This window comes from Carettochelys insculpta, chromosome 1, assembly GCF_033958435.1.
Source record: "Carettochelys insculpta isolate YL-2023 chromosome 1, ASM3395843v1, whole genome shotgun sequence".
Classification (NCBI taxonomy): domain Eukaryota; kingdom Metazoa; phylum Chordata; order Testudines; family Carettochelyidae; genus Carettochelys; species Carettochelys insculpta.
The window spans coordinates 379463808-379486880 of NC_134137.1; the positions used below are offsets into that span (position 1 = coordinate 379463808).

Sequence of the window (23073 nt, forward strand, 5' to 3'; positions counted from 1 at the left end):
GCCCTCCCCCAGCTCTGGCCCTCCCCTCCCCACAGCTCCCTCTTCCAGCCACACTTCACAGCCCGCCTCCGAGCACTGGCCTCCCCTCCATCCGCATTGCCCTGGCCCTGCTTGTTCCCCAGACCCCTGTCCATCCCCACTGCACTGACCCCTCTGTGCCCCCAGCCCTGCCCCACCTCCAGTCCCCAGCCCGGCCCCACCTGTGCCCCCAGCCCAGCCCCACCTCCAGTCCCCACCCTGGCCCCCTCTGTGCCCTCAGCCCAGCCCCACCTCCAGTCCCCACCCTGGCCCCCTCTGTGCCCCCAGCCCGGCCCCACCTCCAGTCCCCAGCCCGGCCCCCTCTGTGCCCCAAGCCCGGCCCCACCTCCAGTCCCCAGCCCGGCCCCCTCTGTGCCCCCAGCCCGGCCCCACCTCCAGTCCCCACCCTGGCTCCCTCTGTGCCCTCAGCCCAGCCCCACCTCCAGTCCCCACCCTGGCCCCCTCTGTGCCCCCAGCCCAGCCCCACCTCCAATCCCCAGCCCGGCCCCCTCTGTACCCCCAGCCCGGCCCCACCTCCAGTCCCCAGCCCGGCCCCCTCTGTGCCCCCAGCCCGGCCCCACCGCCAGTCCCCAGCCCGGCCCGGCCCCACCTCCAGTCCCCACCCTGGCCCCCTCTGTGCCCTCAGCCCAGCCCCAACTCCAGTCCCCACCCTGCCCCCTCTGTGCCCCCAGCCCAGCCCCACCTCCAGTCCCCAGCCCGGCCCCCTCTGTGCCCTCAGCCCAGCCCCACCTCCAGTCCCCACCCTGGCCCCCTCTGTGCCCTCAGCCCAGCCCCACCTCCGTGCCCTCAGCCCAGCCCCACCTCCAGTCCCCACCCTGGCCCCCTCTGTGCCCCCAGCCCAGCCCCACCTCCAGTCCCCACCCTGGCCCCCTCTGTGCCCCCAGCCCGGCCCCACCTCCAGTCCCCAGCCCAGCCCCACCTCCAGTCCCCACCCTGGCCCCCTCTGTGCCCCCAGCCCGGCCCCACCTCCAGTCCCCACCCTGGCCCCCTCTGTGCCCCCAGCCCGGCCCCACCTCCAGTCCCCACCCTGGCCCCCTCTGTGCCCCCAGCCCGGCCCCACCTCCAGTCCCCAGCCCGGCCCCACCTCCAGTCCCCACCCTGGCCCCCTCTGTGCCCCCAGCCCGGCCCCACCTCCAGTCCCCACCCTGGCCCCCTCTGTGCCCCCAGCCCGGCCCCACCTCCAGTCCCCACCCTGGCCCCCTCTGTGCCCCCAGCCCGGCCCCCTCTGTGCCCCCAGCCCAGCCCCACCTCCAGTCCCCACCCTGGCCCCCTCTGTGCCCCCAGCCCAGCCCCACCTCCAGTCCCCACCCTGGCCCCCTCTGTGCCCCCAGCCCGGCCCCACCTCCAGTCCCCAGCCCGGCCCGGCCCCACCTCCAGTCCCCACCCTGGCCCCCTCTGTGCCCCCAGCCCAGCCCCACCTCCAGTCCCCAGCCCGGCCCCCTCTGTGCCCCCAGCCCGGCCCCACCTCCAGTCCCCAGCCCGGCCCCCTCTGTGCCCCCAGCCCAGCCCCACCTCCAGTCCCCAGCCCGGCCCCACCTCCAGTCCCCAGCCCGGCCCCCTCTGTGCCCCCAGCCCGGCCCCACCTCCAGTCCCCAGCCCAGCCCCCTCTGTGCCCCCAGCCCGGCCCCACCTCCAGCCCCCAGCCCAGCCCCCTCTGTGCCCCCAGCCCGGCCCCACCTCCAGCCCCCAGCCCAGCCCCCTCTGTGCCCCCAGCCCAGCTCCACCTCCAGCCCCCAGCCCAGCCCCCTCTGTGCCCCCAGCCCAGCTCCACCTCCAGCCCCCAGCCCAGCCCCCTCTGTGCCCCCAGCCCAGCTCCACCTCCAGCCCCCAGCCCGGCCCCCTCTGTGCCCCCAGCCCGGCCCCACCTCCAGCCCCCAGCCCGGCCCCCTCTGTGCCCCCAGCCCGGCCCCACCTCCAACCCACCGCCCTCAGCGCTGGTCCCTGACCCACTGCCCTTGCCCCGAGCCCCCCCCGCAGCGCGGCTCCGCAGGCCCCGGGGGGGAGCCTGATAAGGAGGTACTGGGGGGGCCGCCAGACCGTACCACGGGGGCGCGCGGGGGGGGGGGGGGGGGGACCGGACCGGACCACACCACACTCACCCCGCGCCAAGGGAGGAAACAGCCCCGCCTCAGCCCTCGCCGCCGGCCACCATTTTGTTTTTCCCGCTCGAGCGGCGGGCGGCGGGCGCGGTGACGTAAGGGCGGGGGCGTGTCCCGCCGGGCCCCGCCCTCACCCCTCCCCTCCCCGCGCGGGGCGGGTACTTGGGCGCGCGGGCCGGGGACGTGTCGGGCTCGGAGCTGGGTCCCGCCGCGCGCCATGGGGGAGCCGCCGCGCCTGGCCCGGCAGCTGCTGCTGGGCGGCCTGGCCGCCGCCTACCTCGCCGCCTTCGCCTCGCTCTACGCGCAGCTCCCGGGTAGGGCCGGGCCGGGGGTTCGCGGGGCCCTGGGGCGCTGCACCCCCAGGGGCTGTCCGTGCCCCTCCCCCCCCGAGGCTGCAGCTGGGGGGCTTGGCGGGGATCTGGGGTGCTGCACCCCCAGGGGTGCGGGCCCATGGGGGGTTGGGGGAGGCTCTCCCCTCCCCCAGAGGCTGCAGCGGGGGGGCTTGGCGGGGCCCTGGGGTGCTTCCTGGTGCTTGGGGTGCTGCACCCCAGGGGCTGTCCTCGCCCCTCCTCCCCCAGAGGCTGCAGCGGGGGGTGTTTGGCGGGGTCCTGGGGTGCTTCCTGGTGCTTGGGGTGCTGCACCTCAGGGGCTGTCCCCTCCCCCAGAGGCTGCAGCAGGGGGTGTTTGGCGGGGTCCTGGGGTGCTGCCTGGTGCTTGGGGTGCTACACCCCCAGGGGCTGTCCCTGCCCCCTGCTTCCCCCAGAGGCTGCAGTGGGGTGCTGAGCCCCCAGGCCCTGTGCTGTGGGCCCATGGGGGGGTTGGGAGGCTGTCCCCTCCCCCAGAGACTGCAGCAGGGGGGGCTTGGCAGGGTCCAGGGGTGCTGCCTGGTGCTTGGGGTGCTGTACCCCCAGGGGTGTGGGTCTATGGAGGGCTTGGGGGGGCTGTCCCCCTCCCCCAGAAGCTGCAGCGGGAGGTGCTGTGCCCACAGGGATGTGGGCTGTTGGCCAGCGGGGGCGGGGGGAGGACACAGTGCTGCATTTTTGTGGGGTACTCTGCTGTGATGCCTGGGGGTCAGGTCCAGCCTGGGGGCTAGTCTGTACAGGTGGGCAGTGCAGGAGTGGCTCCCCAGTGCTCTCCCTGGGAGCATTAGAGACTAGCCCCCCTTCCCCCCCAGGCAGTGGCGTGGGGGTGCCCCAGGGCTGGGAGTGGGTGGAGAGTTTAGCCCCCAGGCTCAAGACAAGAGGTGATGCTGGGGTGGGGTAGGTCATGGGGTGTTCCCTGTAAACTGAGTACTTGAGTGGCCACCCAGGAGAATTTCAGAGACACGCCCCCCCCCCCCCCCCCCCGACCCAGCTGATCAGCTGAGCCCTCGGAGGCAGCAGCGTGTCTTTTACTGACCGTGCATGTCCCCATGTGTCTCTATGCACACCCCAAAACTTCTTCTGCACGTGGGTGGGCAAAAAATAGCGGGAATGTGAGTCAAAGGGCCCCTACAGCAGGCCATAAGGGGCTCCTGGCTCCTCGTGCTGGCTCTGTGTGCACCCTAGCGTGGAGAGCAGGGCCGTGCACCTGGTGATTTGTCGTACCTCCGTCACCTGCCTCCTCTGAGATACCGAGGACGAGCAGGCCCCGGGTGCGAAACACCTCTCCTGGTGTCAGTGGTTGCTGTTTGGCCATGTGGCAGGACGTGGTGGTGCAGGGACAAAGGGGAGGGAAGGGGTGATGCTCTGGGCTGCTTTAGGTGGGGTGGGGATTGAGAGGGAAGACGAGCAGACCGAGGCCTAAGCTGTAAAGGTCCTTGTCGGGGAGGGGAAACTTCCGTTACGCTTCACTGACTTTGCTGTTTAGGGGCAGGGAGGGCAGCAGAGCAGGCCAGTCCCTGCCGGAAGGCCTCATTCGGCAGCGGCCGAGTTGCGTAACTCCTTTGATCTGGAGTTTTGTGGGGCTACAACCCTGTCCACCTCTCCCCCAGTGCGACCAGGTGCAGCTCCCCCTGAAGTCAATGTGAGTTTGTCCCACGGGGGCCAAGCCTGGTTGGTGTCTGGAATTGGTGGGCTAAGAGTGGGTGGGGAGTATGTGAGACCAACTGAGGCACGGGGGATCGCCGCCTGGGTGCTCGCAGGACCCCTATCATGCCCGTGCTCTTCAGGCACGATGTTTAATCCTGACTCCTCCAAAGGAGGACCGTGCTTTCTCGGCACAAGGCCCAGGCTGCGTGCCCCAAAGGGTCTGCGTGAGTTGAGTGGTGACCAGCACCCACTGATCCTGGGCTGGGGCCCTCTCAGGTAGTGCTCCCTCCATTTATTTTCATCCGCTTGCGGAATAAGTTTTGTTATGTGCAGAGGTGCACAATGCTGCGGAAACACGGCCTGCCGACTGTGGGCGCTCTGCTAATCAGCCGGGTGGTAGCTGTATTTCTCCTGGGAATGCTGCTCCCAGGCCTTTGCTTTGGATCTTCCTCCTGGCAGCTTCTCCTGTTACCCTTCCCTTCTGCCCCTTGCTGTGCATGCCATCCTGCTGCCAGACTAGGTATCCCACGTTGCTGCTGCCGCCGCCGTGGTGCTCCTGGTGAGCTGCCCCTGTGCAGACAGGCAGTGCTGGGCCCCAGGTGTGGAGTTCTGTGCCATTCCTGGACGCTCTCCAGATGCTCTCTTCTTCCCAGGGTCTCCAAGGAAGCGGCTGCTGCTCTGCCCAGCTGGGTCCTCCCCACTACCTCTGGCCCCTGCTAGGCACTTTATTTGAGAGCCTTTCTCTGTTTCCTTCTGTTTGCTGTTTCCTGCCAACTGCTGGCCAGGAGCTGGGCCAGCTGCCAAGCTCTCAGCAGCTCCAAGCAGGGCTTTTAATCTCTCGAACTTGAGGCTGTGCTGGGGTGTAACAGGAGGGCTCTGATGTTGGCACAGCTAAATGTAGAGTGGCCCCTAAAATCCACAGGGAGGAGAGAATCCCTTTCTCCCCCCACCACCACCACCACCACCCCAGTGTGTCCAGAGCAGCGCTTGAGAGTGGCACAGTGTGGTCCCCCGCCCTTGAAGTAGTCACTCACATCCTGTTAGGGAGCGTGCCCTGCAGGCTGGGGAAGAGCGAGCCCTTGCTCTTCAAAGACTGAAAGGCTTCAGGTTTGTTTGAGGCCTTAAGTGCATTCGGGTCCGGGCCATGCTGAGTAGCGCCTGCTCAGGGCTTTTCAACAGTTGGGGGTCGTCCCAGCTGCTGTACCCCTGCATACCGCTGGTGCCGCCTGGCTGGAATGTGCATCTCGCCAGTATGTGCCGTGGCTCCCCTGCTGGGCTGAGCAGAGGCCTTGTAACCGTTCCACGTGGGCAGGCTTAATCTGGCAGCTCCGAGGCCGTAGCCATGGATGCTTAGGCAGCTGTTCACCCTGGGAGCTCCAGATGGGTGTTTCCCATGGTACATTCATCCTCCTCTCCCAGGCTCTGTCAGCAGTCAGGAGGTTGAATGTAGCTGCTGGGATTCGTGACCTAGCCCCATTGCTCTGGTCCTGGCTGTGGGGGCCTCCCCTCAAAGTAGACTTGCTCCCAGGGAAGTTTGGCTGCCCCGGGGAAGGGAGCGGTGCATGGGTGGCTGGTTCCCCGGGGAAAGAAGTTGCTGGGTGTTGTAACTTCCTTTCTGCTCTTCCCCAGGGCTGTATGGGAAAGATGGCATCCTGCCAGCCCGTAGGCTGCTGCGTGTCTCTGGGAAGGGCCTCTGGGAGCAGCTGCGGGACTCCCCGACGCTGCTGTGGCTTGGCCCGCGCCTGGGGCTGGACACAGAACAGGGCATGGAGCTCCTGTGCCTGCTGGGCATGCTGAGCTCCTTCGGTGCCCTGGTGCTTGAGCCCTTGCGGGACAGCCTTGTCTTCCTGCTGCTCTGGGTGCTCTACCTCTCGCTCTACCAGGTGTGTGGGCCCTGGGGCAGGAGGGAGCAGCGGGTGTCTGGGGATAGGAGTGGTCCCTTGAACTGTGGGGGCAGGAGGCAGAGGGTTCCAAAGGGCCCCTGGTGTGAGGGTGCTGCTTGCTGCTCTGCACCCAGCCAGAGCTTGGACCCAAGAGTGTGTCTAACGGCCACTATTCCAGAATAACTAGGCGAGTGCTACACAGCAAAACCACTCCTGTGCAATAGTGTCAGAATCGTAGACAGCTAACTGTGAATTCTGTAAGCCTCATTCTGCCAGGAATAGCGCTTATTCTGAACTTGCTATCTCAGAATAGGGGCTGTATAGACAAGGGGTAGGGACTATTTCAAAATAAGCTGTTCTGGAATAGCTTGTCCGAGAGAAGGCTGCTGTGTAGACATAGGCACCTGCAACCCGTGTTCTATCGCTTATGTGCTTACACGGGCTCTAATCTGGAATGGACTCTGTTGTGTGTGGACATGCTATTTCGGAATAAGTTTTGCTTATTTTGGGGCTTCCCTGTAATGTGTGAGCATTGTTGTAGGCTGGGGACCAAATGGCTAAGCAGTACAGTGGATAGGGACCCAGGGGTTATGGTGGATGAAAGGCTGGGATATGAGTAAACAGTGCACCCTTGTAGCCAAGAAGGCTAACGGCATGCTAGGGTGCGTAGAATCATAGAATGCTAGGACTGGAAGGGACCTTGAGAGGTCATCGAGTCCAGCCCCCTGCCCTGATGGCAGGACCGAGTACTGTCTAAACCATCCCTGATAGACATTAATCTAACCTGCTCTTAAATATCTCCAGAGATGGAGATTCCACAGCCTCCCTAGGCAATTTATTTATTCCAGTATTTGACCACCCTGACAGTTAGGAACTTTTTGCTAATGTCCAACCTAAACCTCCCTTGCAGCAGTTGAAGCCCTTTGCTGCTTGTTCTAGACTCAGAGGCCAAGAAGAACAAGTTTTTTCTCTCCTCCTTATGACACCCTTTTAGATACCTGAAAACCGCTACCATGTCCGTCCCCCACTTTTTTTTTTTTTTTCCAAGCTAAACAGGCTGAAAGAACTGGGCTTTTCTTCATAGGTCTTGTTCTCTAGACCTTTGATCATTCTTGATGCTCTTTTCTGGACCCTCTCCAATTTCTCCACATATTTCTTGAAATGCAGTGCCCAGAACTGGACACAACACTCCAACTGGGGCCTAACCAGTGTAGAGTAGAGCAGAAGAATGATTTCTCGTGTCTGGCTCGCAACACACCTGTTAATGCATCCCAGAATCATGTTTGCTTTTTTTTTTTTTTTTGTTGCAACAGCATCACTCTGACTCATATTTAACTTGTGGTCCACTACAACCCCTAGGTCCCTTTCTGCCATACTCCTTCCTTGACAGTCGCTTCCCATTCTGTATGTGTGAAACTGATTGTTCCGTCCTAAGTGGAGCACTTTGCATTTGTCTTAAGTAAACATGATGAAGTTTAATACAGACCACTGCATTTCGAGTAGATCTAGAGAAGTGGGTTTTTCCCCTCTATTCAGCACTGGTGAGGCCACATCTGGAATATTGTGTCCAGCTTTGGGCCCCCCCAGTATAAAAAGGATATGGATGTGCTGGAACAGGTTCGGTGGAGCACATGACTTATGAGGAGAGGCTGAGGAATTTGGGCTTGTTTAGTTTGCAGAAGAGAGGACTTAGGGGTGATTTAATAGCAGCCTTCAACTTCCTGAAGGGGAGCTGTAAAGAGGAGGGTGAGAAACTGTTCTCAGGGGTGTCAGATGGCAGAGCAAGGAGCAAAGGTCTGAAGTTACAGGTGGAGAGGTGTAGGTGGATGCTGGGCGGGGGGAAACTACTCCACCAGGCAGGTGGTGAAGCACTGGAATGCGTTGCCTAGAGGGGTGGTGGATTCTCCATCCCTGGAGGTTTTAAAGTCCCAGCTTGACAAGGTCCTGGCTGGGATGACTTAGTGGGGGTTGATCCTGCTTGAAGCAGGGGGCTGAACTAGGTGACCTCCTGAGGTCCCTTCCAGCCCTGGGATTCTGTGGACATGTTAATCCAGAACAGCTTATTTTGGAATAACAACTCTGGAATAACACTCTAGTGTAGACAGGCCCTAATGGAGCAGGGGGTTAACAGAGTCCCTGCTTGGGGTAGGATTCGCTCTCCTGGACCTCTTCCCAGATTTTCTTACTGAGTTCCCTCAGTCCTCTTCCCTCACCTCTGCACAGGGGTGTGGGGGTGTGATTGCCCTTCTCTTCAGAGCAGCTGTTGGTCTTGTCCTCTGAGGCTGAATTCAAGTCTGCCTTTGTGCCCCTGTTCCTAGTGGCTCCATAACATTCCCTGTTCCTTCCAGGGCTGGAATTCTCCATGTTCGGCCTGTGACCACTGGCCAGCCATGGGGGTGGCCTCCCCAGAAGTTGGGGTGCCATGTTCTCAGCTGCTGTGGGCAGGAGTTTTTTTACTCTAATGGAATTGATTTAAGCTAGAAACATCCCACTGTATTGAAAAGAAACACCCCCGAGCTCTTAGCTGTCCAAAGCAGGCCAGGCTTAGAGTTGCTGAAGGCCCCACTGCTCAGGTCATGGTGTTGCATGGGAGCCTAGTGCTGTCTGAGTCTCCCAGCACATGTTGGGGATTTTAAGCGGCTGCAGGCTGCCTGGGCCACTGGCTCCCGTTTGAGGAACTTGCGTTGTGAGCCAGGAAACCTGGCAGCTGGTAAGCCTAGTTTCACCTCCTTTTCACGCCAGGGGACTCGAATGCAGAAGGCCGTTCTTGCTGTCTTCTGTACTCCAGATCCCCTGATGCAGGCGGCATGGCTGTGCTAACCTGGCAGCGCGGCATTAGCTTTCAGAACCTCCTGGCTAGCGAGCGCTTGATAGTTTGGCCTTAATACCGTGTGAATTGTGAGCTCTGCTTTCTCTAGCTGTGGCAGAGCCTCTCTGGAGGCTGGAGTTGTTTCCCATCGGATCCCCATGGGTGGGGAAGAGTGGGTTGGTGTGGGGCGTTAGGCAGACCAGTCAGCCGGAATCCCTGCCTCCCAGGTGTTCTGCCCAGATCCGTGCCCCCAATGAGTCTGCGCAGCAGGCAGTGAGTTCAGACAGCTTGCTCCAGTGCCGAGGTGGGGGTCATGTCAGAATTCGCCCCATGTAGGGCTCTGGCCCTCAGCCAGCTAGCTCCCCTTTCAGGGCCTCTTGAGCCTTCTCCTGCTCCAGCCTGGCTCAGTCTGACCGAAGTACTCCAGTGCCAGCAGCCATCTCTGCCAGCCCACCCGCGGCTCGTGTTGCAGGAGGGAGCCTGGTAGGTTGCCCCCAGCTGTGCAGCACATGTGACGCACCCTGACTGCAGTATTGTGTAGCCGGGGCAAGCCAAGAAGATGGGACGTCCTCTGGCCCTGGGGCAGGGGATGGTCCCTGGAAGCAAGGCCTAGGCACAGCTGCTTTCTGATGGAGTTAGGTCTATGAGGTGCAGCATCTCAGAGGCCTTCTCTGTCCCTGGGGCAGTGACTTATCATAGGGCTGGAAGGGACCTCAAGAGGTCATCTAGTCCAGCCCCCTGCTTCAAGGAGGATCAACCCCAACTAAGTCATCCCAGCCAGGACCTTGTCCAGCCGGGACTTAAAAACCTCCACGGATGGAGAATCCACCACCTCTCTAAGCAACACATTCCAGTGCTTCACCACCTGCCTGGTGAGGTAGTTTTCCCTAATATCCAACCTACTCCTCTCCCTCTTCAACTTCAGACCATTACTCCTTGTTCTGCCATCTGACACCACTGAGAACAGTTTCTCACCCTCCTCTTTACAGCTCCCCTTCAGGAAGTGGAAGGCTGCTATTAAATCACCTCTAAGTCTTCTCTTCTGTAAACTAAACAAGCCCAAATCCCTCAGCCTCTCCTCATAAATCATGTGCTCCAGCCCCTTAATCATTTTTGTTGATCTCTGTTGAACCTGCTCCAGCAAATCCCCATCCTTTTTATACTGGGGGGGACCAAAAGTGGACACACTGTTCAGCACTGGTGAGGTTACATCTGGAATAGAAGGGAACCACCACTTCTCTAGATCTGCTCGAAATGCTCCTCCTAATGCACCCTCGTGTGCCATTCGCCTTCTTGGCTACACGGGAACACTGCTGACTCAAGTCCAGCCATTCATCCACCATAAACCCTCGGTCATAACTTCCAGGCCGGTGCTGCTTCTGCTGGGAGTCCTGCCTCCTTCTCCAGAGGGCCTGAAGCCAAACTAGCAGCTCATGGGTGTTGTGCTGTTCTCCAGAGTGCAGCACGATCCACAGCGCTTTCCTCCAGGCTCTGGGGATGTTCCACTTGCTGCCACTTCCTTTTAAGGTGACATTGGAGAGAAGCATCAGTCTTCTCACTGGAGCCTGCAGGACTCCTCCCGGCTGGAGCAGTAACCGCATCCCCCACCTTGCTAGTGCAGCCGTGGTGTGTCCGCAGCTGTGGCCGAGTCAGGTGCCGGTCTCTAGATGAGCTCATGAGGCTGTCAGTACTGCTCTTCCTGCCCTGTCTTGCAGCCCGCTGAAAGCATTCATGGCCGTGGAAAGCGAAGAGCGCTGGGGCCAGAGGCAGCCACAGCGCAGGCTGGGGCAGAGCAAGATTCACATGCCAGTGTTCCAGGGGCTCCCCCAGTTCTGCTGCTGCTTTTCTTCCGACCCACAGCCCCTTGTCCTTCAATAATCTCCCCTGTTGCCAGGCTCCACCCAGGCAGCCCACCCCTTGGAACAAGCCCTGCCTGAAGCAGCCGCCTAACTAACTCCCTGCATCACCGGGCTTTGTTGGTGCATCTGACCAGGGAGCGTCCTGCCCCCACATGCCAGGCATTGTGCTGGGGCCTTATTGTGTCCCACAGCCCTTGGCTCAGTGATGGTGCCTGGTCCTGGTGCCTGGGGCTTGGCTCAAGGCCTGTTGCTACCAGGGAGCTGGCTTTGCTACCTGGAGGGTAGCCAGAAGGTGTTTTCTCCATCCTGCTCAGACAGGAGGGAGGTCCTGTGAGCAGAACCTCTGTGTGTCCGTCACTCCGTAATGCACCACAGATCGCCCTTGACGCTGTGCTCCCTCTCCCCACAGGTGGGGCAGGTGTTCCTGTACTTCCAGTGGTAAGTGATGGTCTCCCCAGACCCACTCGTGGCTGCTCCCTTCCAAGCGCTGCTTTGATTCCCTGGCAGGAGGGGCCCCAGGTTGGGGGGGGCGGGCTACAGGAGTTCTCATGACTCTCCTGGGGCTGCTCCGTCGCCCTGTAGGGGGTCAGGTGGCAGGTCTTGTGCCGATTTCCGGGGGGGAGAAAGTGCTGGCCAGACATCGCTGTCCTAAGTCAGGGCAGTGTCCTGTTCTGGGCATTCCTGGGAATGCTCCGGCGTACGTGTCCTGCTGGGGCAGGTGTGACGGGAACGGTTTCTGGCTGGTGCTGATCAGCACGTGCCCCTGGGCTGGGGGAAGCCACCCGTCTCCTGCTGGTTGGCTGCTGTGTGAGTTTGTGGGCCCACCTTTTCCCCAAGAGCCCTTTAAACGGGTGTCGGGGGGGAGTTGGCCACAGTTTGTCCTGTTTAAAAGCCATGCCCGCAGCCTGCTAAAGGCAGGGGGAAGGGGCTGGTCCCTGAGGCCGAGGCCTTGGCCTTGGTAGAGGAGACCTCCCTGCCCTTCAGGCAAGGGGAGCAGCCGCTCAGCCTGAAGAGCCTGTCCTTGGAGTGGCCATGGCTAGCTCCTCCGGAAGGGCCTGAGCTCCAGCCGGCCTTGGATTGGGAAGCGCCGGTGGGCGAGTGGAGCTAGTGACCGCTGGCCACCGGTGACCCTTGACTGTACATGGGCCGCGGCTGTGTTGCCCTCTGGTGCTCGGCCGCCAAGCAGCGGTAGCGAGCGCCTGGCTGGCCACAGGACGTGGGCGTCGCATAGGAGCGCTGTGCTCCTGCAGGCGGCAGAAAGGGTTTTCGGCCCGGTGACTTTTCAGACCCGGCGTCTTGGAGGCAGGCGGGTGGGCAGAGGGGGTGTCCGCAGCACCCAGGGGGCTGCTTCCAGCAAACGAGGAGCCTCGGGCCCTGCAGTCAGACACTGTGGTGTGCACCCTGCAGGGACAGCCTCCTGCTGGAGACGGGCTTCCTGGCCGTGCTGGTGGCCCCCCTGCACCTGCTGAAGTGGCGCTCGACGGCCTGGCGGCCGCACGACAACATCACCTTCTGGCTGATGCGCTGGCTGCTCTTCCGCCTCATGTTCGCCTCCGGGGTGGTGAAGCTGACCAGCCGCTGCCCCACGTGGTGGGGGCTCACAGGTGAGGGCCTGGAGTGGCCGCAGCGAGGGGCGGGCATCTCTGCAGCTGCTCTCGCAAAGGCCTCTCCCCAGCACAGGTCCATGGCGGACCCTTTCCTGCGGCGTGGGTGAGCCGCAGAGCCTGGATGAGAGAGCGCTCAGCCCAGCGAGCCAGGCTGCCTTTCCCAGACCCGCCGGGCCCTGGCCTGGCCTCACCTGCTCTCTGACCCACACCCAACGATTACCTTGCCCTGGCAGCTCCTCCCCCCTGCTTGTGTCTGATGCCTCTCTCCTGTCCCCACTGCCCTCCCAGCCCTGACCTATCACTACGAGACCCAGTGCATCCCCACGCCTGCCGCCTGGTACGCCCACCAGCTCCCCGTGTGGTTCCAGAAGCTCAGCGTGGTGGGCACCTACGTCATCGAGATCGCCACCCCCCTGCTGTTCTTCGCCCCCATCCGCCGCCTCCGCCTCTTCGCCTTCTACTGCCAGGTACCTGCCCAGCCTGGGACAGGAGCAGGATGAGGGCGTTAGGGGCCTGGTGCTTGTCCCACGGGTTGCCCAGTGGGGGGCCGGGAGTTCGGATCCGCCTGACCTCCAAGAGTGTGGAGAGCCCGGGGGCACCATGGAAACCCTGCTCCCATCATGCTTTGCAAGCTCACGGTGATCAGAAGCCGGTGACCTTGGCCCTTTCCCATTCTGGGCTCAGACGGGTGGGGTGGGGGTGTCTCCCTGGCTCACTGACATCAGAAGGCAGCGCAGCCTCAGACCGAAGGGTGCCGCTTACAAGCAAGATTGGTTTCCCCACCTCGCGAGACCAGGCAGGGAAGGCCCCAGTGCCTCTCCCCTGGACACCTGCCTCTCATGCCCTGATCCTGCCCCTTCCACCGCTGGGGCCACCCAGGGGGTGCTTGTGCTGCTACGTGGATCTCTGTTAATGCTCTGCCCTCTACAAGCCCTGCAGGGGAGCAGCTCCACGCTGGAGCCAGACCATGCTGCGGGTGCTGTGGAGGAGGTGTTGGATGCTTCCCTGGGCTCAGGGTGGGAGGTGTTGGGGACGGCAGACCTGTGCTGCAGGCCGTGATGGGACCCTAGCCATGGCGCGAGTTCCTGCCCTCCCCTGCAGGTCCTGCTCCAGCTGCTGATCATGATCACGGGCAACTACAACTTCTTCAACATGCTCACCGTTGTCCTCTGCTTCTCGCTGCTGGATGACGAGCACGTGGGGTGGTGGCTGGGGCGCAGCAAGCGGAGACCGGCCAACGGTGAGTCTGTGCGGGCCCGGGCTCGGCAGGCTCAGCTCTCCTGGGCTCAGGTGGGTCCGTGGAGCTTGCCCGGAGCCTCATGGCGAGGGGACGCTGCCGGCCTGGGCTGTTTTAAACTGCCCCCTAATTAACTGTCAGGGTTTGCGTGTCTCAAGCACGGGTAGCCTGGGGCGTGTGGGTGGGGGAGTTGTGTGGAAGCACGTTGGCGGTATGCAGCTGCAGAAAGGGTGGTGAGAAGGCAGAAGCGTGTCTGCCAGCAGTATGGCATGTCCCCTTCTGCTGGCAGATACGCTTCTGAGCTGTCCAGGGCTGGAAAGGTGCTCGGGCCTGGTTCACAGTGGGACTTGACCTGGGATAGGCGCGTCACAGGAGAGTGGGGAAGCCCAGCCCCTTGGGAAACATAACAGTGCCGACCTAACCCTAGGGCCATCGGAAGAATTCTTCCCCTGAGCCAGCTACTGCTGTTGAGAGGTGGATTGTGTCCGTGAGCCATCGGCGTAGGCAACCTACACTCACGCTACAGCTGTTACGGCAGCGTTGCGTGTGGTGAGCTGCCCGTGCAGTTAGCATGGAGGGGTTAGTGGGTCACTGGGGTTCGTAGTGAGATTCCAAAGGCAGCAGGTCTGTTGAGTGGAGGTGCCAGAGTTCAGAACTGAAGCTCCCCAGTTGGTCTTTTGGGGGTGCTGGGCGGGGTTCCTTCACTCAGCCCAGGAGCAGCCACTTGGAAAAGCATTCCCGGAGCTCGTTCGAGAGCGTGAGGAAAGCTGCTGTGCCATTGGCTGCACTGACTGAGGTGCACAGTGTGGTGTGATAGGCCAGTCTTGGGGGCTTGGTCAGAGCGGCGTAGACATGGCCGCAGGTTTTGCATGGGCTTGTCTGGCAGAGTCCATTGGTGTGCCCTGGTCGGTTGGGAATCCGCAGCCACTTTCCCATCAGAAGCATATTGGAAGAGGGAAGAGCAGGACGAGAAAACGTTTGTTCTGGGCTGGGGTTCGCACTGAGTCAGGGTAGCAATCAGCAGGTACCCATGCAGGTGGGAGGTGACCCCAGTTTTCTCCTGGGCCAGTAGTGTGGCTTGTTCCGTGATACGGTCTCCTTCTCTGGAGTGGCCTTGCCCGAGAAAGGTGCTTGAGGGGTGTGTTCTGTGTCCCAGACTCTCTCCTGAGAGCACGTTCTGGGGCCGGTGAGTGCCTGGCTACAGGTAACAAGTTCCTTGCTGCCTGGGGTAGCTGCTGGGTCTGTGGAGATGGCTGAAGGATGGAGAACATCAGCAGCACTAGCCAAACTGCCCTCGTTGGGTTTCAGAGTTAGTCATTGAACAGGGTCCCTGTGGCACAACTGTGCTTCCCTTGGAGCTCCTGCTTCAGGTTCTTGCCAGACTCTGGCAGACTTGTGGGTCCCGCTTGGTCCTTGTAACAGCTGTGCTCTCCTTCTGTGCCCCCCAGCCTGGCCTCCCAGCCTGCTGTCTGTCCTCGCCACCCTGCTGGAGCTGACTGTCTATGGGTTACTCATCTACTGGAGCATCCAGGACTTTGGCCTGCAGTTCAACTGGGAGAAGCAGCTGATTGACTCCAAAATAGGTGTGGTACTTCCTCCCCGTGCAGCAGGGTGGGCGGCGTGCGCTGTCTGCTACCAGAGGCTGACGTGCCCTCCAGCTGGTATCCCATGGCGTGCGTGATTCCCCTCTGGGCCCTGCAGCTCAGCCAGGAGTGACGCTGGCAAGACCTAACCCTGAGCAGCTCCTGACCCAGCTACTACCCTGGCAAGGCCCCCTCAGGCAGGCTGGTCTGTGCCCTGGGGAGCCCGTGGCCTTCAGCCGGGTGACTCGGAACGTGCCCCCGTATTGCCGCCGACAGCCCTCTGGGTCATGTGTCCTGAGCCCCTTCTCCCACACTCCCCCTTCCAGCCCATGTACTAACCCCTGTGCCCTTCCACCTCCTCCCTAGCGTTCACTTACCATGACTTCATCCAGTGGCTGAAGACTGTGACTATCCCCATTGTGGGGCTGGGCCTCCTCTCCCTGGCCTGGGAGATCCTCTCTGCCCTGTACAGGTGAGTCAGCGGCTGGGACAGGCTTTGCAGCTCGCTGTGCTTTGGCCCAAAGGTTTTGTGGTAGGCCTCAGCCCTCCTGGCGCTGGGGGAACCTGGCCCAGAGGGGCAGAACAGGGCAGCCAACTGTGCGTGGCTCTTGCAGCTGGCGTCTGGGGGTTGGAGAGAGCGGGCACCCCTCAGTGCAGTGGGGCTGGCTGTCTGCCTGGGGGTTCCCGAGATCCCCTCCGCTCCAGCTCTGAGTTCAGGCTCCTGGTTGCGAGCATGCTCTGCAGTGTCACTGCATTCGGGCCATGACTGTAGTGCAGTAGCTATTGGCTGCCCTGGGAGTGTCCTGGTTGGATCCAGGGCTGGGGGGGGGGGGCGGGCGGGCACGCAGGGATGCTGAACCCTTTGCCCGCAGCCTCAGGCTGTGCTGAGTCCCTGCAGAGGTTCTCTGTGCTCCCTTCCCACTCCCCCGGGCAGGCTGGCTCACGGCAGGGCAGCCGCATGGCTGGGAACCGTGCACAGTGGTGCGGGGCAGAGCACCGCCCAGGGATGCAGTGAGCTCTGCTGCTCTGAGCTTGTGTGCAGGGTATGGTGGGGAGCCCTGGGCGCAGGATGGGCAGGGAAGAGACAACCTGCCCTGCGGGGGGCAGGGCCAGGGAACGGCCGGGCTGGCAGCTGAGCTGTGCAACTGGAATTCTGTGCCCCGGCAGGCCCGGGAAAGGCCCCTCCCACTGTGGGGTGAGGATGGGACTGGAGTTCAACCCTGGCTGCCTGTGCTGCGAAGTCGCGTCTGGGGCAGAGCTACGGGCTGCTCCTGGCAAACCCCTGGCGCGGCAGAACAAAAAAGTCTTTAAAGTGCTGCTGGGCTGCTGGCAGAATAACTCACTAGCTGACGAGCTGTTGTAGGACAGACCCACTGCTTCAGACAGCGTCAGCCGGGTGCCCGGCCGGCTCTGCAACCCCTCCTCCAGCTCTGCCTTCTAGGGGTGTGGTTGAAGGGAGCTGGTGGCCTTCCCCGCTGACGTGGCCTTCCCCTCCCTCGCCCACAGGTGTGCCTGCACCCGCGGCTTGCCCTGGAAGCTCTGGGCCACCCTGCAGTGGGCTGTCTTCGCTGCCGCAGCGGCTGGGATGTTTGCCATTAGCCTGGTGAGTGGGCGGGAAGGTGGTGGGTAGTCACCCCCCTTCTGTACCTGGCACGGTCCAGGCAGGGTCACTGCAGCCCCCCTCGCAGCGCAGGCAGGCTCGGGTTGCTGTGGGCGCTTCCAGCAAGGAGAAGGCAGCTGGAAAACAGCGCCAGCCACCACCCGCACTGTCCTTCAGCAGCCCACAGCCCCTTGGGCAGCGGGAACCCTGCCCGAGCTCCATGGGGAGCGGGGAGGCAAGCCCCGGGGGCCAGATCCAGGCAGGCTGAGGGCTCTGCCCACTGTCATGCTGCCTACAGGCTTTTCCCGCTGCTCCCATAGGTCTGAAATCCCGGGGAGCCGTGCAGGTAAGTGTCCCCCACTGCCTCACACCCGCTGCTGCACCTCCCCCATTCTCAGTCCCACCCAGAGCTGGGGTGGGGGCACCAAATCAACTAGCCCGGGGACCCCAGAAGAGTCGGTCTGGCCTGGGGGGTCCTGGCGCTCTGTCGTGTCCCTCCCTCCCCAACCCCCCCCCCCCCACCATGGGGTGGAGCGAAGGAGAGTGAGGTGTCAGTTGGGGGCCACAGCGAGTGGGGTTTGGTGGCCCCCAGCCCTGCATTGGAGCCACAGAAGCCGGTTGGCCCCTGGTGCTTGGCTCACGCTGTGCTAGTCATGGCAGTCCCAGGCTCTGGATCCCAGCCCACCCCCCTGAGGCGCGGCAGAGGACAGTGCCAGCTGCCGGGAGCCAGGGATTGGCGGTGCAGCAGGGCAGAACAACCCAGGCGGGGAGCACGGCCGCGTGCTGCCAAGGCAGGGGTGGCACCAGCCACGGGTGAGGGGTGGCTGGGTCCGGGGGAACGCTCTGTAGTGCTACATGTGGAATCCCTACCCTGGCGGTCAAGGTGAAGCTCCGTCTTCTGGCCGTTGCCCAGCACGCCACCCCTGCGCTGTGCTGGCCCCACGTGGCTCAGGGTGGGAGGCTCTGGGCACGGATGGCTGGGGTAGGGCCAGAAGATGAGCTGACCCCAGCTGCCATGTCCTCTGCCTGCCCCTTTTCCCAGTGCCTGTTGTGTGGGTGGCTGAGCCGCTCGTTCTCTGCTGCCTCCCTCCAGGTGCCCTTCACCTACATAGAGCATGAGTCGAATGGGAAGCTGTGGCCCAGCATCCACCAGCTGTACGGGGCTGTTGACCGCTACCAGCTGGCGAACTCGTACGGGCTCTTCCGCAGGATGACGGGGGTCGGGGGCCGGCCAGAGGTGGTGGTGGAAGGAAGCTACGACAAGGAGAGATGGACGGTAACGCCCTGCCCTGCCCTGCCTGTGGCTTCTGCGGCCGCTGTATCTTTTTCCCCAAAAGAGGAAGTGTGCAGGAGAGGCAGCTGATTTAACCCCTTCCCCCAGCCTCTGGTGGCCACGAGCAACGAAATCCTCGCACGTTAGGCCCAGCAGTGCCTGGCCGAGCCGGCTGGCCTTGTTTCCCTGCAGAGGAGGTGCCTGTCTCTGAGCTCCCCAGGCTGAGGGGCTTTGGCTAGAGTGACGTGCTCTGGAGGTGCTGCTGGGACCAGTGGGGTTCAGAGCCCAGCCCTGTGCCGCAGGCGGAGCAGGGCCCTGCGCCACGTGGGGTTGGCGCTAGGTGAGCTGTAAAGACTGGAGCTGACAGCTTGTGCCCTGCGCTGAGCACTCGCAGCAGCAGCTGCCTGTCGGTCCCACTTGCAGCTTGGCCTTCGATCCGAGGCCTCCTGCCGCTCAGGTGTGGCGCCCTTCATGGCCTGTGCGGCCCTGTTGTGTGGGTGCTGTTAAACTGCTTCTGTGGCCCACCCCAGAGTTGGCCGCATTTAGGGGGCGGGTCAGTGGTGCTGTCTCATTGCAGGCACAAGCTCCCTTGCCTGGGGGGTGAGGAAGCAGTTCAGGGGCCTGTTCCCTCATTCCCCTCTGTCCCCACAGGAGATCGAGTTCATGTACAAGCCAGGGAACATCAGCACAGCACCACCCGTGGTGACCCCGCACCAGCCCCGCCTCGACTGGCAGATGTGGTTCGCGGCCCTGGGGCACCACACTCACAGCCCCTGGTTCACCAGCTTTGTCTATCGCCTGCTGCAGGGCAAGAAAGAAGGTGGGGCTGTGCTCACGCAGCCAGCCTGGGTCCCGGTTCGCGCTCCTTGTGGCCGCCTGTGACCTCCGGCGGCTCCCTGGTCGGGCGGCGTTACTTTGCCTTGCCCACTGAGCGAGCTGGGGGTTGGGGGCACCGGCGCAGCCCGGAGGGTAGCAGAGAGCGCTGCTCCCACCAGCCCGTCTCAGGCCAGTCCGTCCCTGCTGACTGGCTAGCTCTCCTGCCCTGTCCTCCCCTGTGCTGCCTGAGCAGGCCTGGCCCAGTCCTAATCCAGCCCAAACTGGGAAACCAGGCTTCCTCGGAGGGTAGCCACCAGCCTCCCAGCGTGAGCCCCACAGCCAAGCTGGGGCTCTTGGGCATTAAGCCCCACCTCCCTTAGCCGGTGCTGCATTGGCCGCTCTGGCGTCAGCCTTTGCTTACTGCAGCACACGGGGCTAGAATCCCACACGGGAGCTGAGACCCCCCCGTGAGCTCCCCACGCTCCATGGGCCGGGCCCCCGCCATGGCCGCGTGCCTGGTGTTTGCGCAGCTGGGCGGGGGCCCTGGCTCATTCCTCCGTTCCTGGCAGTGATCCACCTGGTACAGGTCGACGAAACTAAGTACCCGTTCAGCTCACAGCCCCCTGCCTACATCCGAGCCCAGCTCTACAAGTACTGGTTCATGGAGAGCACCAAGGACGGGTGAGTGGCACCAGCGCCCCTTTGCCATCAGCCTCCTGGGGCAGAGGAGCTGGCTTGGGTGCCGGTGGCTGTCCCCAGCGCTCTCCTTACACCCCTAGGGTTAGCGTCTTTAACCGTTGGTGGGAGGGAGCAGCAGGGAAGCCAGACTGGCAGAGGGTGCTGCCCTCTGGGCCGGAGGGGACCAGGAGGAATTCCAGAGACCCAGCCAAGCCAGTGAAATCCTGGGCTTTAATGCACTCGGGCAGGGAATGGGAGTCACTTAAGCAGGCAGGAGCTGTCAGCCCAAGCTAGGGTGGGCAACGGCTGCCCAGGCAGGGCAGATGCCGTTAGGCTGCGGGGCGGGGGTGGGGGAGATGACGGCTGCCCAGGCAGGGCAGATGCCGTTAGGCTGCGGGCGGGGGTGGGGGAGATGACGGCTGCCCAGGCAGGGCAAATGCCGTTAGGCTGCGGGCGGGGGTGGGGGAGATGACGGCTGCCCAGGCAGGGCAGATGCCGTTAGGCTGCGGGGCGGGGGGGGACGGCTGCCCAGGCAGGGCAGATGCCGTTAGGCTGCGGGGGGGGGACGGCTGCCCAGGCAGGGCAGATGCCGTTAGGCTGCGGGGCGGGGGTGGGGGAGATGACAGCTGCCCAGGCAGGGCAGATGCCGTTAGGCTGCGGGCGGGGGTGGGGGAGATGACGGCTGTCCAGGCAGGGCAGATGCCGTTAGGCTGCGGGGCGGGGGGGGACGGCTGCCCAGGCAGGGCAGATGCCGTTAGGCTGCGGGGCGGGGGGGGACGGCTGCCCAGGCAGGGCAGATGCCGTTAGGCTGCGGGCGGGGGTGGGGGAGATGACGGCTGCCCAGGCAGGGCAGATGCCATTAGGCTGCGGGGCGGGGGGGGGACGGCTGCCCAGGCAGGGCAGATGCCGTTAGGCTGCGGGGCGGGGGGGGGACGGCTGCCCAGGCAGGGCAGATGCCGTTAGGCTGCGGGCGGGGGTGGGGGAGATGACGGCTGCCCAGGCAGGGCAGATGCCGTTAGGCTGCGGGGCGGGGGGGGGACGGCTGCCCAGGCAGGGCAGATGCCGTTAGCCTATGCGTGGCTAAGGCCTCGACAGCTGCCCAGGCACTACCCCCACAGCCCGGTAGCTGCTTGGCTGCCCCAGGCAGACCCCTGCGGCATTAACCTTTTGGCTGCACGGCAGGCCCTGCGCTGTGCTCGGATCAGCTCTAGGGGCGGGGGTGGGCGCGCTCCCTGGGGGTGCTCAGCACAGTTGCCTCTGCTCCCTTCCCGGCAGGGCCTTCCCCCGCCAGTGGTGGCGCCGGCGGCATGTGGAGGAGTTCTACCCCACCGTGTTCCTGGGAGACCCCAACCTGGAGGCCATGCTCACTCAGTACGGGCTGCAGGTAGGTAGGCTGCTGGGGGTGGGGCCTGGGCCCTTCCTGCGCTGGAGCAGGGAGCGGGGTTGGACTGCACGGTGGTGGTCCGCGTATGTGCCAGGGCAGTGGTTGTGAGCGGCCCAGCCCTGCCTGCCCCCTCGGTGGGGCCGGGGCTATTTCCTGGCCCAGGCCTGGGAGCAGGTGCTCAGTATGGCAGCCAGGTTAGGAGCTGAGCCCCGGTGGGGGGTGGTTCCTGCCAGGCTTGTCAAGTGGCCCCACCTGTAAGGGGGGGGGGGGGGGCGGGGCACCAGCATCCTGGCTCTGGCAGCTCCTACTCTCCCCCTTCCTGTGCAGGACAAGGGGCCCCTGAAGCGCCCTGCGGACACCTTCCTGCCCCGCGCCCTGCAGCGCCTGAGGGACGCGAGCCGCCCCTACTCCGGCCCTGCTGTGGTGTGGTCGCTCTACCTCACGGCTGCCACCATCTGCCTTCTGCAAGCCTTGGGCAGCCGGGCAGCGGGCAGTGCCCCCAGCGGCCGGCACAGAGGCACCAAGCGGCCTGAGGCGGCAGAGGGCGAGGGGGACCACCGGGGCAGCGAGAAGAACGGGCAGGTGAGGAAGAAGGAGGCAGAGGAGAAGGCCGAAAGCCGAGCCCGCGGGGCTGGAGACTCCACTTCTGACAGCCTGCGCAGCACCAGGAAGAAGAAATAGCCCCCGGGGCCAGCCCCAGGCTTCCTGTCTTCCAGGCACTGCCCGATCTGGCCTCGCCTCTGAACTCCTGTCTCTGGGCTTGCTGCTCTGGCTGTGCCTGGCTACTGCTAGCCTGCTCTCTCCAGCACCAGGTGGCACCCGGATCTTGTCTGCTCCAGCCTCAGCCCTCCCTGGGCACTGTTGGCTGTCAGCCTCCAGCTGCATGGGCCCCACGCTGGGCTTTTGCCCCTCGCCCTGAAGTCTGAGCTGCCTGCTCCTCCCGACACATGGAGGAAGTCCCTTAAGCCCCCGGAGAGGCCTCGGTTAGGGCCTGCCCCTCACCCCCTGTTCTGCGTGAGGTAAAGGGCAGCAGCTTGTCATCCCCTCCCCTTAGCACTGCAGGCTCTGAACACCAGTGGGGCCAGCCCCTCCCTTCCCCTTCTGCCTGCTCCTGGCTGGGAGCTGGAGTTTGTAGTTCCCAGGCCCTATGACTCTCAGCCTGTCCCTGCTCCTGCCGTTGGGCTTGTTGAGCCCAGGGAGCTGGTTCTGCTGCTGAGCCAGGAGCTGGCAGTGGGATTCTGGGAGCAGGGCTCCCTCCCAGGGCTCAGTGGTTCTGGGGCCTGAATTGTGGCACAGCTCCAGCTGTTAAAGGGTGGGTGCGGGGGGCAGGGCTGCACTCCTGCGTTCCTACCACCCCCCGAGCGGCTTTTAGACATGGAGCTGTAGCCCAGCCTGAAGGAGCAGTCAGCCCCAGCTGCCCCCAGCCCTTCCCCTTTGCTGAGGGCCAGCTGTGATGGGTCTCTTAGGGAAGCTATGCCCCTCTGCTGCCTTAATACTGCCCTCTACCCAGCCTGGGCTAGGCAGAGCCCCTGGGCAGTGCTTTTGAAGGGGAAGGGGGTTGTGCTCTCATCCTAGCCCCCTGCCCCCTACTTCTGCGCAGCTGGGAACAGAGTGGAGCTGTTTCCTGTCCCTTTCTAAATAAAGCCTCTGACATTCCCGCCCTGCCTCCTTCCTAGGGTGGTGGTGGTAGCTCCCCTGGCCAGAGCTGGGCAGGAAGTGATGCAGGGGGTGTCCTGCCTGCCCTGGTTTGTGGTGGGGCCCCTGCACACTGAGCAGGCAGGCCTGGGTTCTAGGGTCATGGGAAGGCTGGGCCAGGGGCCTGGCTCAGGGTGGTGGGGGGAGCTGAGCCCTGTGTAGCTGGGCTTGGAGCACACCTGTGGCCACAGTCCCAGGAGGTCGCTCCTAGCACCCCCCCCCACCCCCCAGTGCCAGCACCCCTACCTCATCCAGGCCAGCTGCTTGTGCTTTGAGCCTTGGGACCCACCAGGAGTAGGCTGCTGCAGGGGCTGTACTAGGAAACCTGCCCCCCTCCTTGAGCCAGGCTCTCAACACCCAACTTTCGCTGGAGGGGCTGTGGGCCCTTCCCTGCCCTCTGCAGGAGCTCTGCTGTCCACATGCACCCTGCCGCAGCAAACAAAGGAGCCTTAGTCTGAGAACCCAACGCTAGGCAAGGAGCCTGCGCACCAAGTCAGTGGCA

At 63.5% G+C, this 23073-nt stretch overlaps 1 protein-coding gene across 1 annotated transcript; it reads left to right on the forward strand.

Moving 5' to 3' along the window:
* The first annotated feature begins 2300 nt into the window (after positions 1–2300).
* On the forward strand, positions 2301–22534 carry LMF2 (lipase maturation factor 2). The gene is made up of 14 exons (XM_074984234.1): positions 2301–2452; positions 5777–6030; positions 11108–11136; positions 12106–12302; positions 12594–12772; positions 13407–13545; positions 14991–15125; positions 15492–15597; positions 16632–16728; positions 17819–18001; positions 18650–18818; positions 19384–19495; positions 20768–20876; positions 21204–22534. The coding sequence occupies exons 1-14, from the start codon at positions 2356–2358 to the stop codon at positions 21555–21557; spliced, it is 2160 nt and encodes a 719-aa protein (XP_074840335.1). The 5' UTR covers positions 2301–2355; the 3' UTR covers positions 21558–22534.
* Positions 22535–23073: the final 539 nt, after the last annotated feature.

Bases quoted from the DNA above. Each gene is read 5' to 3' on its own strand.
- LMF2 (XM_074984234.1), top strand. From the start codon at position 2,356: ATGGGGGAGCCGCCGCGCCTGGCCCGGCAGCTGCTGCTGGGCGGCCTG. The intron at 13,546-14,990 runs GTGAGTCTGTGC...TGTGCCCCCCAG, and splicing joins CAAGCGGAGACCGGCCAACG to CCTGGCCTCCCAGCCTGCTG. The intron at 15,598-16,631 runs GTGAGTCAGCGG...CCTCGCCCACAG, and splicing joins ATCCTCTCTGCCCTGTACAG to GTGTGCCTGCACCCGCGGCT.